General features: G+C 39.9%; 1 protein-coding gene across 1 annotated transcript in view; it reads right to left on the bottom strand.

Moving 5' to 3' along the window:
- The window catches only part of cpne9 (copine family member IX), a 180,118-nt gene that overhangs the window by 86,913 nt on the left and 75,604 nt on the right, over positions 1–17,601 (bottom strand). Inside the window, exon 6 of the mRNA XM_044166604.1 lies at positions 15,445–15,524. Coding sequence (XP_044022539.1) covers positions 15,445–15,524 — 80 coding nt within the window. The remainder of the gene's footprint in view (positions 1–15,444; positions 15,525–17,601) is intronic.

The raw sequence follows: 17,601 nt of genomic DNA, 5'->3' as shown, positions 1-17,601 counted from the left end.
CTGTCTAAACCTGTTGTGAGGACATCAAGGCAGTGGACCAGTGAAGCTATGGAGGATCTTCGAGCGTGCTCGGACTGTACTGACTGGGATGTTTTCAGGACTGCTACCAACACTCTGGATGAGTTCAAAGAGGCTGTGACATCCTACATAAGCATCTGTGAGGACTGCTGTGTACCACCATGCACCAGGGTGAGTTACAACAACGAGAAAAGATAAAGTCAGACAGCTAAGGTTGCAAAAGTAAGAAGCATTTAGTAGGGGGGAAAGGGACAGGTTTAGAGTGTTAAACTAAGGTTTAGCAAAGCGGTGGAAGAAGCTAAATGACTGTACTCTGTAATGTACTCTGAGAAACTCCAACACCAGTTCTCAGTCAACAACTCTGCTTCTGTCTGGAGGGGGCTCAGACAGATCACAATCTACAAACCACACACTCCATTAACTACTTGTGCCTGGCCAACGTACTGAAAATGTTCTTCTGCTTGCTTTGAAAGACAATGGGACAGTCCATCCCCGTGACTCCATCGACCAGCTCCAACCCACCAGCTCAACCTCCCCCACCTCAGCAGGGACCTGAGCCTCTCCACAATTTCCCTCCTCAGACCAGACCAGTCGCCCTGACCTCTGTGGTAATTAAGTCTTTTGAGCCCCCCCCCACCAATGCAACTGGTAGGACGGCCCCGTGGAATCGATACAGATAAGATTAGCATCCCATCTGTCCTGGGAACGCCTCGGGATCCCCTAGGAGTAGATGAAGGACATGACTGGGGAAAAGAACATCTGAGCTACTCTACTTAGCCTGCTGTACAGCTGCACCATGACCCGGATAAGGAGTGGAAAATGGATGGATTGGTTTGTTCTTGGTGAACTTTAACTTTTGTCTCATGTGCCTCCTTGAATGACAGCAGCATGGACTATCCCACCAATCCTTGTACAATGAACACTCATGCCTTATTTTGAGCTTTTATGGCCAAGTTTTCAATGCCACAAATTAAAACATGAATATCATCCAAACTGGAGATACAAGGATAGAGCAATGATGAGGGAACATTCAGCCTCAGTGCCACCTAGTCAGTCAGTTAGTGAGCCTAAATAAAATATGCTGATCACCTGCAGGGTAAATGCCGCTATAAATAGCCCAAGCTGGCAAAAAGCCTCACAGCAAAAACCCTCAAGAACCCCTCAAGAACCCTCCTGTCACTGATACCAGCCGGAGCAGGGCCCGTCGGTAGAAATTGATTCGTTTTCTTTGCCAGCGTCTCCTCACAGCACGGGTGTGACAGGGAAATGGTGGGTGGCATGCTATGGCATCTCCAACTAATTATCTATTTGGACAAAGATCAAACACCCCACTGTGGAAATTATGTTCAATGTTTATGCAAGTCTGAGCATTCAATGTACCAAAAAGAAAGGCCGGGAGAAAAGGGCATGAACAGAAGCATTGGCAAGGTGTAAAAATAGTTTCAGTGACACTGAAAAGTGCCGAACATGACACAGTATATTACAAATGTTCTCTACAGATTCTAATGCTCACATTATTTGTCTCGACAAATCAGACCCAGATTTAAATATTTAAAATTTAAGATTTAAAAATATTTCAGGGGGGCATATTGTTCCATCATCACCACCCACTATTGTTTAAACTTGTGGTTTTACGTGTGTGAACATCTGTTGATTTTTAACTGTCTCCTCATACATACATGACATACTGACAGCTGGATACAGAGCGCCAAGTCAGCCTAGCTGTCAATTTGCAACTAAAAATTCCCTGCGGCCCAAAATGAATTTTCCTTATAGACTGCCATTATAAAAGACAACTTTTAAACTGTAGACAGGACACCTAGAACTGCAAACAAGATCAGCTAGTATGATTATTATTATAAAATAATTAGGATTTTTTAAACCATGCAGGTTTAATATTTGTACAGCTTTCCCAGAGCCTAGAAAAGCTATTTTTATGTGCGTGACATCATCTCAATGTAGAGTCTATGAACCAAAGGGGTACAGACAGAAAGAGAAACACTAACACTAAACACTAATGTATGGAATGGAAGCAAACTAAGGAAACTAAAAAATAAGGAAGAGTCATTACATCCAGGGGCGACTCTTAGTGGTAGAGCAGGTTGTCCACCAATCGGAAGGTCGGTGGTTCGATCCTGGCTTCCCCCAGCCCATGTTGAAGTGTCCTTGGGCAAGACACTAAACCCCCTCCCAGGGGCTGTGCCTTTAGTGTGTGAGTGTGTGTGAATGAGTTACTTTCTTTGAACTGATGAGCAGTTGGCATCTGCCATCAGTGTGTGAATGGGGTGAATGTGATTTGTAGTTGAAGTGCTTTGAGTAGAGGGAAAAGATATATAAGTACAGTCCATTTACCATTTACATCATCATAACACTCTAATGCTCTGCTTGGTGCCAGTTCTATTGAAGCCTATGGGAGATGCATGGAGAAGCACACTAAAACTCAACATATCTGCGTACATGGAGTGAAGTGAAGTGTCCCTTGAAAATATTGAGTTTAGGATTACCAGACAAATGGGATTACAGCCCAGGTGGTGATTTTATCACGGCAGAGATTGCTTCATTCATAACTACGATGCATTATTTTCTGATGATCGAGTTTGTTGTTAAGTTTTTCTAAAAGTTTCTGATAGCTATGAAATGTATGCCTTTGTTGTTTTATAGCTAAGGGTTCATTTATAGCCTACTAATGCACAATTAATAATCAGAGGAGGTTTGTAAACATTTCATTTGAATACGTGATATTCCCATAACAGCCATTGTTAGCCCTGTCAATCATCATAAGCAGCCTCTGGATCGAAATAAAAGGAAGAGAGAAGGAATGATGAATAGGCTACAGATTTAGTTAACAAAATGTATTAATCTCTACATCTCAGTTGTATTCTTTTCTTGATAGGTTTTAAAACTTGTTGGTTGTCCTCATCTACCCTCCACAGTTTGTATTCACTTTTCTCTCTTGCTTCCTGTGTTTTATTATTTATGTGCAAAGACATCATTCAAAATTAAAATTAGTCCTAAATGGTGCACACCACAGTTGGGTGTCTGGTGTCTGAGGGATACAATTTATTGTGCTGTATTGCATTCAGCGTTACCACAACTACTTAGAAAAGTCTGAGTCTGTTATCAGAAGTTTAAGTGATCTGCAGCAACTTCGTTAAAGAGCTGGAGAGACCAGAGAGCAAGAAATTAAAGTTTTATCCAAATTGATATATCCAAGATCTTCTCCTAATTGCACAGAGGGTACAGTTTAATTAAGAGGCTTAAACCCAGTGGTCAGTGATGAGATGTAGAAAACACTCAGAGTGAGGGAGATGTGAATGAGGGGAGTATCGGAACCCACCATGACATATTTAATCTGAATCTTAATCTTATCAGGGCTAAGAGGAGCTCATGATGTGGAACATAATTACAGGAATTTAAGAGGCAGCGGGTTGCCACCATGCTGCTCTGCAGATCTGTGAGGCTGAGGAGAGAGAGAACGAGGACAAAGCAGCTAATAAAAATACCTGTCGACAACGAACATCCCAGACATTTTGAGTCAGACTATTGTACTCTGAAGTGATTTAACTGTCTGTCACAGTGAGTCACTGTAATAACTTTTTGAATGGTTTCAGTCCAGGGCTGCATCATTTAAGTTTTAATCGCAATCTACATGAAAGGGCTGAATAGAACCAAAAGAATGCATTTATTGAGCTGGTCAGTGTCTGTCTAAACTGAACAATGAGATTGGAAATGAAAAAATGATAGCAATTAAAACAACTCCATAATTTTATCATTTACTTTGTAACTGTTCAAAGAAAGTCATTCAAGAACTGTTGAGAACACCAGGCTTGTGTTTTAGGAGGTTGTGGGGATTGGGTGGTGGTGGTGGGGTATCCTGTCACCTTCCTCCTCTGCTGATTTAGCTGAGACCCTCCAGCTCATACATCACAATAAAGCACCCCGACAGCTTGTTCCTGCTGTAAATTGATGTTTGCTGGATTTAATTTATTTTGGGAACGTGACTCTGTCCTCTGTACTGGAGGAGATTTAATTATGTGCGTATGAAATAAATAGGTAGGCCGGGGTAGAAATTCATGGTGGCACATTGACCTATGGATGAGCTCAGAGTTATTAAAACAGAGGGAGAGGAGAGAGAGTGGAAGAAATGAAATGGCCATAGGAAATAATTTCACATCATTTTACTCCATACTGGAAACTAACAGAGCAAATATGTACTCATTGTGAGTGCACTGCTACAGAGTCTCCAGGATCTCTCAGGAGCTGTTAAGGAATGCATTTAAAAATGGTGAAGACCCACAGAAGGCAGTGGAACGTGAGTCGGCTCTGATTTATTTTCTATGGGATGTTAGTGAATCACTTCTCAAGGCATGGTGGGATAGCTGGGACCGAGAAAAGGGAGGGGTCGAGAGTTGAACATGTGTTACTTTATGCAAATTAGGGTGAAATTTCCCTGGAAGCTTCACTGTAATTTGACAAAAAAACAGACAAAAACTTGATTCAATGGAGGACCAGAAAGTCTTGTCTTTATCAGTTGTGTAGCTAACAACTATCCATAAACTACCACAGACACTTATGACGTGCATGAATGGACTACAAGCAAGACAGAAGTTTTGTTCATCTTCACAAGCCCTCAATCACGCCACTCTCTCACAGATCATTTAATGACAACTTCACTTGTCTACTTGGCTACTATACTTTTAACAGACTTTTTACGGACATAATTATGCTTGTTACGATCAGATTTCAATTCGTCTTTAATGCTTTTGGTTGCATTTACACTTAGCTTTTTTGATATCTGATAGCTAGCTATCCAATCCACCCAGGATGCATTGCAAGTGGCTAAGTGTAAATGGGTCCAAAAACGAAGTTCTGTTTGTCTCAAAGTCACGTAATCCGGTGACGAAAGCATAGGTTTCTTTCTAACAATGTTTGCTACAAGCAAGCTAATTACTATTTTTACAAGTCCTTTTTGTTTGTGTCTTTTTATATTGTTTCTTTTCTCTCTTGTCATAATTCCTTTTATGTCTTATGTAAAGCATTTTGACTGGGCTTGTTGCTGAAAGGTGCTTTAAAAATAAACTTGACCCGCCAAGTGAGACGCAAGCATAAACAATGCTGGATTACCAACCAGGCAAAGCAAGCAACTGCCCTGCTGGTCCAGACCTTCAGGGGCCCTGAAGGACCCTGGTTGTCTGTGTGACAATTACTTTGTGGTAATTTGATTAACTGCAAATTAGTTTGCACCACTAAAGCACAATGAATAAATAAAAGCCTCAAATGATAAGGACCTTATGGTGGCTTCTGCATTTTTACCTAATCTTGAGGCCCTGTGTCAAAATCTAGTTTTTATTTTACTTTTATTATTTAAGTGTCTATTTTGCTTACATGGTGCACATTCTAAAACAGATTTGTGTTATAAAATAATCACAAACTAACGGACCAACAAGTCCTCCAAATTAAATGACAAAATATGTTGTTTGTCCATGTCCCCTAGAATGACACATAGAAGCGTCTTCTGATCTGACGCTCCTGTCAGCGGGATGACATCATTTGTCTGCACCTTCACGGTTACAAATCACTTTCGAAAAAAGAATCTGTCTAATGATGTGACAACACTATGGTTAAGGTTTGGTTAGGATTATGTACAAAACAACTTGGTTTTGGTTAGGGAACGATCACTGTTTTGGGTTCAAATAAGTACTTTATTACGGTTAGGGAACCTTCATCTTCATGGTTAAAAGAAAAGGAAACAGGAAATGAACAGCGGTCTCTTGTGTCAAATGCTTTGTTAACCCAGCCATCAACCTCAACCTCCTCCCTCTGAGGTCTTCAACTCCTCCCTCTGTCGCTCTACAACAACGTCACCTGACTTCCTCCTTTGCTCCCGACGGACAAGAGTCATAATTCTGATCGCCGCCAGAGGGCTTTGTCACTTGACCGTAAACGTATGTTGTTTTGGGGCATTTGCTAAGAAGACTGATGCTGTCGCTGCAAACCTGGGGCAAGTAGTATTCCAGTGTGGAGTATATACTGGTTGGTTTCTGGGCAAAATGGGAGGGAATATGTGTCTTGGGGTTCATTAGGAACCCACAGTTCATTTCTGCCACTTGCGGGTTTATCAGGCCCCGACAGCCAAGCTCTACTTTTAGATTATCAAACAGAGCAGCAGGAAATTATGGCAGACTGAAAAGCCACAGATGAAGGTGGAGTGGTATGAAAGCTGGAAACGGACTTTCAGGACGTCTGTCAAGGTTCACTGCCACCCTGAAACAATTTCCCACAGACTCTGCTCCCAAGAGTCCCCACGGCCTTAATTCAAAGCTCATCTCAATTCTAAGGGTCTGTGATGTTGCTCCATCACAAACTACCGCTCTGGCCTGCCTCGCCAAACAGAGTCTCTCACAAAGGAATTCAAGTCTCCTTTCCATGACAACCTCCTCTCCGAACACCTCAAAATAAATACGAGTCAGACATGCACAAGGACGCACAGGCGATCAAAACACAAATTTCCTCCACTGTCGAAACTCATGCAGCTTATCAAAGGCAAAACTACATGCTTTGATGTTACTTTCAGATTTGAATCAGAAGCTTTCACAGAGATGGGAATCGCCAGGTTCCTGTCAGATGAACAGAGGTGATGTTAAACACTGGGTGGGCCAAAAACAGTGGCACCATGGAGTGAAGTGCCAAATCAATGTGAGGGTCTGTTAACAGGCAGGAGTGATAGGGATTGATCAAAGAGCTGAGCTCATGCCAGTTTGCTGAATCAGTGGCACGCTGGATGGGAAAAACATCAAGCATCCATCTACATATGGTTTTTTAATATTTAATAAGACGGACTGCCAATAAAAAGAGATTTACATCTGAGAGGCAAAGCCCTCATTAAGCACAAAAGTTAATAAAGTGTGCCAGCTGATATGTGCACTGCTCATTAATAATTCTTTTGTCAAGCCTCAGATGAATATACTGTGTGAAGTATTTTGCTGAGATTAATGGCACAACTTTGTCAGAAACTGCATTTGAAGACCAAAGTGGAATCAAGTAAAGGGCCGTGTGTCAACAGATATCTGCAGAACCAGACCTCACAGCTCAGGAGCACTGAGAGCAAATCAATTACGGGACTGAAGACCTCCTTCGCAGCCGACAGCAGAGAGAACTTCAGACTCACTGCACTGTAAATACAAACCATGGGGGACAGGCTTGGCTCTCTCCTCACCGTATTCAAACCAATTTAAATTTATAATGTGTGAGGCAGCAGAGGAGACGTTGTTGGAGAGCATAGGAGCCCCAGTTGTGTGTGGTGCCATTAAAAAGAAAGAGGATGGAAAGAAATAATTCAGGCAGCAAAAAAATGACTTCTTCATGTATGTACGTAAGGTTGGAGGCAGTTGGAGAAATAATGAAGAGAAAAATATCAATGCATGCACATGTACATGTGCAATATATAAGCATATAGTGATAAACTGTGAGCCCTGACCCTGCCCTGTCAAAGTCAGTTAGAGAGGTGACTGTCAAAGAGTCACTATATGCTAAACACTGGAATAATAAAACTGTGATGGACAAGCAACCTGTCCTTAGTATTTCACTGACCCTATATATAAAATAGTATAGATAGTCATAAGTGCCCTTCTTCCATCTCCACAGAAACCTACTTTGCTGGTGGACCCGATGATGCTGGTTGCTATGGATACCATTCAATCATTGCAGGTCATGGCTCTCTGAGACATCTCTTGATGTCTGCGGGTGGTATAGTAAAAATAGCAACAGTGAAATTAAACTTGTGGAACTGATTCCATAGGTCTTGTTATCATAGGTTTATATACTTTATATGATTTTTTTATCTGAAATGTACATCTGTTAATTTGTATTATTTGAACATGATTCTAAATCCTATAGAAAAAAATCCACACCATTTCAGCTCACTCACTTTAAAAAAACACCTATTTTCTCAATCTGCTTCTTACTGTAAGCAATGGGGTACTATGTACACAAAATTTTCACCTAAATTCTGATCAGTTTGAGTCAGGCTTGTTGACTACAAGTTTGAAAATGAAAAAAATCTGGGGGTGTGGAGTTAGAAAGAAATGAGCTTGCCAGACCTCTGTAGCCTGCTCCTCATCTCTGCTTGAGGCTCCAAGCTCCAGGCTACATTAGCCGCTACTAGCATAACACACCTGAATCTCTGACTGTACTTCTGGCGGCCAAGTTGCATTGTGGGTAATGTAGGCACCAGGTTTTGACAAGAAAGACGATTGCATGGTATGAAAAAGACGATATGTCTGGTTCGGCTCCATCAGTTTTGATCCTTTTTTTAAAAATTGTCCATCGTCCAATAGTGTCATAGAAGTGCAATGCTAAATTGGTGTAGTACTTTTAATGTTATAGAGAAATGTGTATGATTTGAAACCACGTCATCGTGGTTTTTTAAAGGGACTCATAATCATCAGGTCACTGGAATTTTATCCTCATTTCTATTATTCTATATTATTGGAAGTATTTTCTGAGCTGTCAAGTATGTCTATACCTTGTTTACTGTAAATTTCACTTGATTGATCTGTGTCCTCTTGGAGCAGGAAACTTCACAACTTATGGATTCAATAAACTGGTTTGCTCCTTTTAAAGATTTTATTTTAATTTTATTCACTATTAACTATTTTTCCATGAAAAGGTCTAAAAACTGAAAACAATGAACCTCACTGATCCAGTATCTCACTGTGATCTGCACATTTAGGCAACTTACAGTACATGACTTGTAGAGTGATTTTACATCACACGCTTAAATAAACACTCCATATTTTAATTACTTCGCTGCTGTGCATGAAAATGTCTTCTCTGTACCTTCTATACTGTATCTATGTCCCTGCAGTCCTAGGAATGCATTCTAAAATTGACATTTCAGTGAATGTATGTTTTGGTTTTTTTGTTAAAAAAGAGAGAAGGGATGTCTCAGAATTCAAGTCATTTATCTTGGTGTTCATCAACAACCATGTCAACCCAAGGCAGACATTATGGTCTGTTCGTGTTTGGAAATCCTAAATATCTCACTTAATGCACCTTAATAAGCCTTTTTCCAGTGAGTCTTGGTCATGTGTCAAGTGTCACAGCAGCCACACTACTTTATGCAGAACTTGACTGTGGAGTACATTACCAAAGCGCAGGAGGCGGTTCAGTTTAGGTCAGCAGGTGGGTGATTGCTATTATAGCCGCATCTTTCAGCCCGCGAGTGCTTAAGCTGCCTAAACAGATAAGTGTGCGTCGTGACTCGGTGCTCGATGTGGGTTTCCCTCATAATCCTGTCCTCCACGAGCTAAATGCCACAGGGCTCTCTTCCTCTCCCCACCCAGCATCTGAAAATAGATCCTCGCCGCGGCTCTGATGTCATCTTAAGCACAGGAGAATAGAGCAGCATGGAGGAAACAGCTCACCCAGCTGGATGTTTCAGCAGTACAGAGCATAAAGTACACTCTCAGTTGCCTTGGAAACCCGTCTGCCATTAAAAGAAGATCAATACATTTTTTATAATTTACGTGTCTATGTGTGTGTTTTCAGGTGTATATGCTTTAAACTTAAAACTCTTCCATTCCATCATGTTGTGCCATGGGTATTCTCCTCCTCCTGTAGGTTATCATTCCTGTCAGCATTTCTGATATAAACTGTCTTTTAACTGTCAGATGTTTGTGTGTACATTGTGTACAGCAAACATTCTGATATTGAGTAGATATTGATGTGTTAGTGTGCGCCATCATTGACAGCTTGTGTAAATACAAATCAAAGTTGAGGCAATCTGCAGTCATCTACACAGATGTATGTCTATGAAATCAGAATATGAATATCTTTTTAGTATCCAAAATGTTGTAAATATGCAGATGAGAAGATTAACAGCAATTTCATCTGTGTGTCCAGTCAACGTCCAGAATACATTTGGCCTTGGAAGCAGACGTGCTCACCTGGCACACACACACATTAACACATTTTATACACGTTGGACCTTGTTAGCTAGCAAGCTAGTCACAATATAAGAGTCCGAGAGTTTTCTTCATGTAAAGTGATAACAGTTATTAAATCTGACAACCCGACTATGCAGACAGGACTTGGTCAAGAAATGGATTCAGTGGTAAAGTACAAAATCATGTATTCTATTTCCTTGTGTGTTTGAAGAAATAAGATACAAGATCTTTATCTCATGACATATGGATCTTGTAGCTTATTCAATCAGTGTAACAAGAACTATGTTGTAGGCTGCTGTCAGGTGTGTTAAGAAGAGGCACATGGGGATTTAGGCAAATACTAATATACATTTCAGTATTGCTGAAAGCTTGCAGTAAGCAGTGTAAAAGAGAGTGTCCTTAAGTTTTGTCATTTACAAACATGGCCTTACACACAACTCCTAACATCAGACATTACATTAGAATTATGTAAGAGGTCAGTCAAAATGCCGCCAATGTCTGGCTTTACACCGCTGGCTATTACGACTAGCCATAATGAGAATTATTTGCCTGGTAATTATGAGATTTGACTCTCATAATTACGAGAAAACATTTTCTTATTTTTTTCTTAGGTGAAAGCAATGTGGTTTCTTAGTTTCAAGCCTCAGTTGAAATTTGACAAACAGGTACATTTACCAAAATGTCAGACTGTTCCCTTTAAATCTGGCATTTAACTGTGCCAACTCACTGTCAAAACTTCATGTTTGTTACTGATGTTGAACGAATCCAACTTGTGCATGTGTCCGTCCATCAAGCGTTTTCTGGGTTTGATGTGAATACTGTAGCTGTTTTTATATATCTGGCTGTATACCAAGTGAGAGTTGCAGTCCCTGTCATCGATAACCCCTCTCTGCTCCTGAACACACTTTGCGTCTTAGTAACACAACCCACATCCCTCACATAGCCTCACTTGATGGGACCCAGCCAACAATCCACACCCCACACATACAGAATCCAGCACTGGCATCCAAGGGCATCAGAGCCTCTCCCTCTCATTGACAAGCTGTCTGAATTAGGAAATGCTCCCGCGGGCTTCAACAAAGATAAATGACAGCACGGGAGTAGCAGTCCAATTGGCTTTGACAAACTGAGAGTCTCAGACTGGGAATATGATTTATAGGTGGTTGATCATTACGTATGTGCTTTATGACTCTGAAGAGGAGTTTTCCTTTCACTGTTGAGGTTGTTTATGTTTTCATTTTAGCAGTAGGTTTCCACCAGTCAATTCATTCACATCTCCAATAGAACAAAAGAGAGAGAAAGAGAATCTCTCATCTCTTTCTACCTGTCCTCTGTGAAATAATACCTCAAAAACAACATCATCATGCTTCAAACACACACATGTGGCTGCTCAGCCTGTCGCAATGACCGTCTCATTATAGGCAGAACATGTGGAGGCCCTCCAGGCTCTCAAAACACATAAACCAGAGTCTTGGTGAAATAGTAGCCTCATCTTGTTTCATGTTGTCAGCCTCAGGCAAACACACCGCTTGCTCCTCCGCTCTCTTCAAGCTGGGAAGAGAAGTCTGCCTTTGTCAGACCTGGCAAAGTGATGATGACCGATCGATCAAAGACAGACAGATGACACAAAATTGGATCGCATTTTGTATTCTTACAGTGGTACTTGGTATTGAAGCAAAACGCAATACTTTGAGTGGCAGAGTGGCATTTTAACCTTTAATATCTCCAGGGTAATTCGTACTGTATGTACGCTGCATTTAGCTTCCCAATGAGGAGCTCCAGTTGAAGGGTAAAAGCCCCGCTCAAGGACACCTTAATGATATCTGAACGGGCTGGGGGCTTCCTGTACATTTTCCCAGTCAGCCTGTAGTCCAGAGCCCTCTGACCTCCTGATTGTAAGAGGACGTAATGAGGTCAAGGCACAGCTACAATAAATACAGTATGACTTCCTGCAAGCAGTGCTGTCAATGTCCATAATGACTTCCATACTGACTCCCAAATCAGCATTTCATTCTAATCAATAACAGACTGACAGGTAACCACAGACAAGCTAATCTAGAGATTCCAACATTCATTAATATGACTGACATCACTAACATCTGCAGATAAAATCCTGATACACGAACTGTTGCATATTACTTAGACCTTAAGATAAGAACATATATATTTCAGTTTTTCTGTTCAAATTGGGCAATCTATCCAAAGTTCAAGTGAAAAGGAAAATGTTGTTTCTGATCACAGGGCAGGTGAGTTGATATTCAATTTTAAAGTCTATTCTCATCAGAGTGCAATTATTGCAAGTGATGGCTCAGGATATGGCTTTACATTTGTACTCCAGTTTGTAAAGTTTCTTCCATTAAAATAGCCAAAGTAGACATTTTATTTACTGACTGAACCTTTCTTTTGGGACTTGCATGAAGAGTCATATACCATTGGGCATTAAGGATAAGAAGTGACATTGTCAGTGTTTGTTGAACAAAGATATCAAATTAGAATGAGTCGGCTTCTAACTGAACTTTTTAGCCACGCTAGCGGCAGGTCTCTAGATATGGCAACATCAGTCTGTTGGTCAGTCCACCACTTTGATCCAGACTGAAATATCTCAACAACTATTGGATGGATTGCCATGAAATTCTGTACAGACCTGCATGGGCCCCAGGGGATGTATCCTACTGACTTTGGTTTTGAGTAAAATATCTTGGGATTGCCATGAAATGGCATATATACATACAAATGCATATATGTTACATGTATATTTATACATTTAAAATGTCTATTATAATATCATACTATATTCTATTATTTCAGTTTTAAGTGAAATAATATAAGCCAATTTGATATGACTCAGAATGAAAGTCAGCAGTTTTAGGCTATCGTACTGTGTAGATTTGCAGATACATTTTCAGCTTTGAATAAACAATGAATAAATTAAGTATACTAATGCCATGGTTTGGGGTTTTTGTCCTGTTATTTTCTGTTTTATTTTGGAATATTCTCCCTCCCTCTTGTGTCTGGTAGTTTTGCTTCCTGTTTTTGATTTGCTTTCATTGTTTTCACCTGTGCCAGTTGGATCCACCTGTGTCTCGTTGTCGCTCCTACCTGAGTGTATTTAGTCTGTGTTCTTCCTTCGATCTGTGTCAGATTGTTGTATCTTTGTCAGACACCCTGGTTTCTTGTATGTGTGAGTTCTGGAGTCTTTGTGTCCCTTGTATCTTACCTGTCTGTGGATTTTGGATTTTGCCTGCTCACTGTTGGACTTGCGGTTCTGTTTTGGACTGCTTACCTGCTGAGAGTTGCTTTTGCCCGCAAAACTCAGTGTAAGCCTTTTTGTTAATAAAATTATTGTTCTGCACCAGCTCTACCTGCTAGTCTGCATTTGGGTCCTACTCCTGTTTTCCTGCTTGACACACCATAACAACTAATTGGTTAAATGTATTTCTGTCATTCTTATCTTTAAGGTGCAGCAACGACAACAAGCAAACACAAAATATGGTTGCAGTCATGTGTGCAAGAACTGATTTTTAGTACAGGGGGCTGGCTGCCCTGGAAACATCTGCACATGCGACATCTTAAGTGCACACGCACATTAATGTAGACTAGAAACAACTGACCTATGTAGTACATTTTCTATACAGCAGGATTAACAGTATGATCCATATGATCAATAATATTTAAACCTGCGACAAGCTCAATTGCTGCACACTTGCTGAAAAGAAGAATAATCTTAAATATACAGGCTTAACAACCATGGGCTGATTACCACGTACTTTGTGGTGTCTTATTCAACATGTTAATAATGTACACATTAACCATATTTTTGATACTTGATCTACAACAGAATAATGCATCCACAAGCACTTGAACAGACACTGTTAAAAAATGTCAGTAAATATTTGCTAACGGTTACGGGCGTTATTGGGACATGTGAGCCTGCTGTTGTCCGCGCAGTCTCTTGATGTGGGGAGAGGTTCAAGAGAGTACAAACCATAGGCCTGACTCCACTGACAGGGGAGTCCTTGTCTTGTTTTTCATGTAGACCAGGGATGAGAAATCCAGCTTATAAATATATGATGTCCCAAATAGCAAAACCACACTGAATGTGCTATCACACAATGATGTTTATCTGTCTTCAAAAAGCAGCCAAAACCTGTCCACAGAGCTGAAGGTTAAGTAGCTTTCACTGTTTAGAAAATGTACTCTTAAGTCCTTTTGGCTGGCAGGTTCTCTTATCTTGGACTGTGATGAGGGCTGACATGAATCAGCATTTCTTTGAACTCTCTGACAGTCGCTATTTCTGACTGTTGTGCATCTGGAAAACTCATGAGCAGCAAAGTGTTACTCTGACAACTGGCAACCATGAGCCGTCATGTCATTGTCTGGGGCATAACTGCATATTTAACAAGGTTTTTAATATGATAATTTTTGTATGTATTGCTTATTTCTTCTGTTTTGATAGGTCTGAAAACTATTATAATATGTAGTTAGTGTAAATGTTGCCTCTTTTTTGTTTTGTTTTTTACATGGTGAAATGTTATTTGAAACATAAAATTAAAAAAACAGAAATAAACAAATCGTAACCAACTTTGGTAACCACTGCTGTAGTCTCAGAGGCGTGGTATCTATGGAGCTCGAATGTGCAAAACACACCACCTTCATTGCGCTGCATCATTTGACACCCACAGCACACACCGGACTCGACATACAGACAGAAGACGCAGTCAAGACTCAGTAGCGGGATGTGCCCTTCTCGTGAGAGAATGTGATGAAAATGCTGCGTCATACCAGTTTGAAGCAACTGTTGAGCTTGCAAAGGCAAGGTGGTTTTGCCGCGCACTTGTACGATCACATTAGTGTTCCGTTAACAAATCTGACCTCAGTCCCGAAAAAGCATTTGAAATCACTGTTCCGATGTGACCAATAAATATTGAGCAGAGCGATCACAAACTGTCAATAGCGTATGAGAGCAATGCGGCAGTTTGTAGTCTGGTAGTGTAATATTGTACTAAACAAAGTGAAGGCACGTCGCCAGAAAACTGACTTCTTCTTCTCCAAACACACATCACTGTTTCTATTGGCTGACTGCGCAAATTTACATGTCATTGTTGAAAAACGGTGACCTCTGACCCACGAGTCCTTGAATTTGTCAGTTGTACAGGTTTCAATTGAAGTGAATTGCTTTTAACTCTGCCCTCTTATGTTCATTCATGTAACTAGAGACAAGTGTCTATTTCATCCCTTTGTTTCACTTCATGGATTCCACAATATGAATTTAATACCAAACTTCAGGAATGTTAATACAAATTATGTGATTAATTAATTAATTAATTAATCTACAGTAGCACAAAATGACCTATTTCTGCATTTTGTGGATGACATTAAACAAAGGTTTTGTGTTCAGATCAATGTCTTGCACACACTTCACAGAGAAACCTGCATGCTTCTCTGATATCTGGTCACGTTGCGTGTATGCTGTACTTACGAGAGTGTCCTTTCCAGCCTGCTGCCAGTCGAGCCGATGATTTCCCCCAACGTACAGAACATCTGACCCAGGAAGTCCTTCACGGAGGAGAGGAGACCAGCCAGTTAATACTGCACAACACAGTCCAACAGTACGCATGCAACTCAACATCAGTGCACCATTACCAATACAGGAAAACATGGAAGTTGATATTTTAATACCATTTCTATGTTTGCTTCAGTGGAGACTTACATGGTCGTTGAATGAAAAGTACAAGTTTACATTCTCATTATATAGTTTCATGAGCTTTCATTGATTTACTTTAAAACCATTTCATTTTTATTTTTTGGTATTTTATTTTCTTGTTGCATCTTATCACTCGAACTGACTTACACGCTCCCTACCTTACTCCCTCCCTTACTTACTCACTCATATTTACTCAGTAGTCAAGCTTCCATCCAAATGTAGCACAAAATTTAACCAAATTTCTAGAAAATCAGCAACAGAATATTAAGTAATTAATGCAGGTTTCCATCCACTACTGTTGTGCAAATATCAGTGAGTTGGGCACATCGAGATAAACAGTTGGTTGTGCTAATTTTCTGGTTGGGTCACTAAACCACTGGAGAAGCAGAAGGCACCACAAGATGACGTAATTACAAGTCCAGTCCAGTTAAACCTCAAATGATGGAAAACATTTCTGTTAGTTTCATGTATTATTAATTTGAGGAAGGTTACAGTCTCCTCATCACTCCACACAGATCTGATGTTTTCGTCTCTTCTTTAGAAGCTTCAGTGGATGTTAAAGTCACATGTTTCATGTACGACATTATTTAGTCACTAAGTCTGTTTCTGCTGCACTTTGTTGCATTTGGTTTTTATCGATACATCAACCTTTCCACTCCAGCCAAGCGTAAGAATGTTTTTACGATATTTCGACTTTTTGTCTAATTTCTGGTGTTGTAAATTGAACATTTTTTTATTTCATTCATTGTCTATCATAACAGTAATTGTGCTTTGGCAACACATGTCAAATGTCACGCCAATAAAGCCTATTGATTGAATTGAAAATGTGCATAAAACAGATGGATTCAAATGAACTTACTGACTCACACATACACATCGCACACAGTGAATAACTGAGTGAGTGAATAAGTGGATGCATGAGTCACTTATTCACTCACTCAGTTATTCACTTATTTACTCACTCACATACTCACTCACTCAGTGACTCACTCACACTTAACTAACAAAACTAGATGGGGTGACAGTTAAATGTGCTTAAAACAAACTATAATTATAATATATATATATTATAATTATATATAATGATATAATTATCATTATATATAATGATATTGCACATTTCCCATATTTCATAAACAACTACTAAAATGTAATTTTTCATTTAATGTAATCATAGTTATTTACTAGAGTTTGTGTAATGCATCATTAAGCAATATGTATTCCTATAAGTTGGTCATATCGTATCAAAACATCTTTTTACCATAGATAGGGCAGTAAGAGGAGCTGTCACTAAAATACATTGAAATGAACAGGTGAAAAAGACGTAACATTCTGTCGTGGGATTTTGAGATTACAGTCGTAGTCTCAGAGATGAGCAGATCTACTCACAATCCAGCCCAGATGGTCTATTATCTGTGGTACAGTGTGACTCCCTTCATTTTTATATAAACCAGTTTAGCAGTCACAGAAATACCATGAAAGTTCATCCAGCTGGATGTTTGACTCAATGCGAAGACCTCAGCTCAGTTTGGGAATTGTCCAGCAGATAACAAGAAGGAATGACATAAAGGGGCACAACGGAACGTTAGCCTACCTTCTGCTCATCCAGGTAGGCAGTGAGGAAAGGCAGACACAAGTTAGAGGAAAAGCTGAAAACACACAATGAAAAAACCTAAAGGGTTGGCATAACAAATAAATTCTCGATTTCTTTAAATTTAACTAAACTAAAACTTTTCTCTTTTTTGGTCCTTAGCACACAGTTAAACTATTTATGTATTCCCTAATTTTACAGAAGTAGCAAACATTTCCCAGTTTCCTTACCACATTTCTAATTTTCCAAATGCTTATATGATAATGAGATGGGTGAAAATAGGAGATGTTTGCTGGGAAACAGGGAATAGATAAATCATTAACCATGTGCTAAGACCAAAA

This window comes from Siniperca chuatsi, linkage group LG2 (genome assembly GCF_020085105.1).
Source record: "Siniperca chuatsi isolate FFG_IHB_CAS linkage group LG2, ASM2008510v1, whole genome shotgun sequence".
NCBI lineage: Eukaryota > Metazoa > Chordata > Actinopteri > Centrarchiformes > Sinipercidae > Siniperca > Siniperca chuatsi.
Note: the sequence above shows the minus strand (reverse complement) of the source record. Positions and strands in the feature narration are given on the sequence as shown.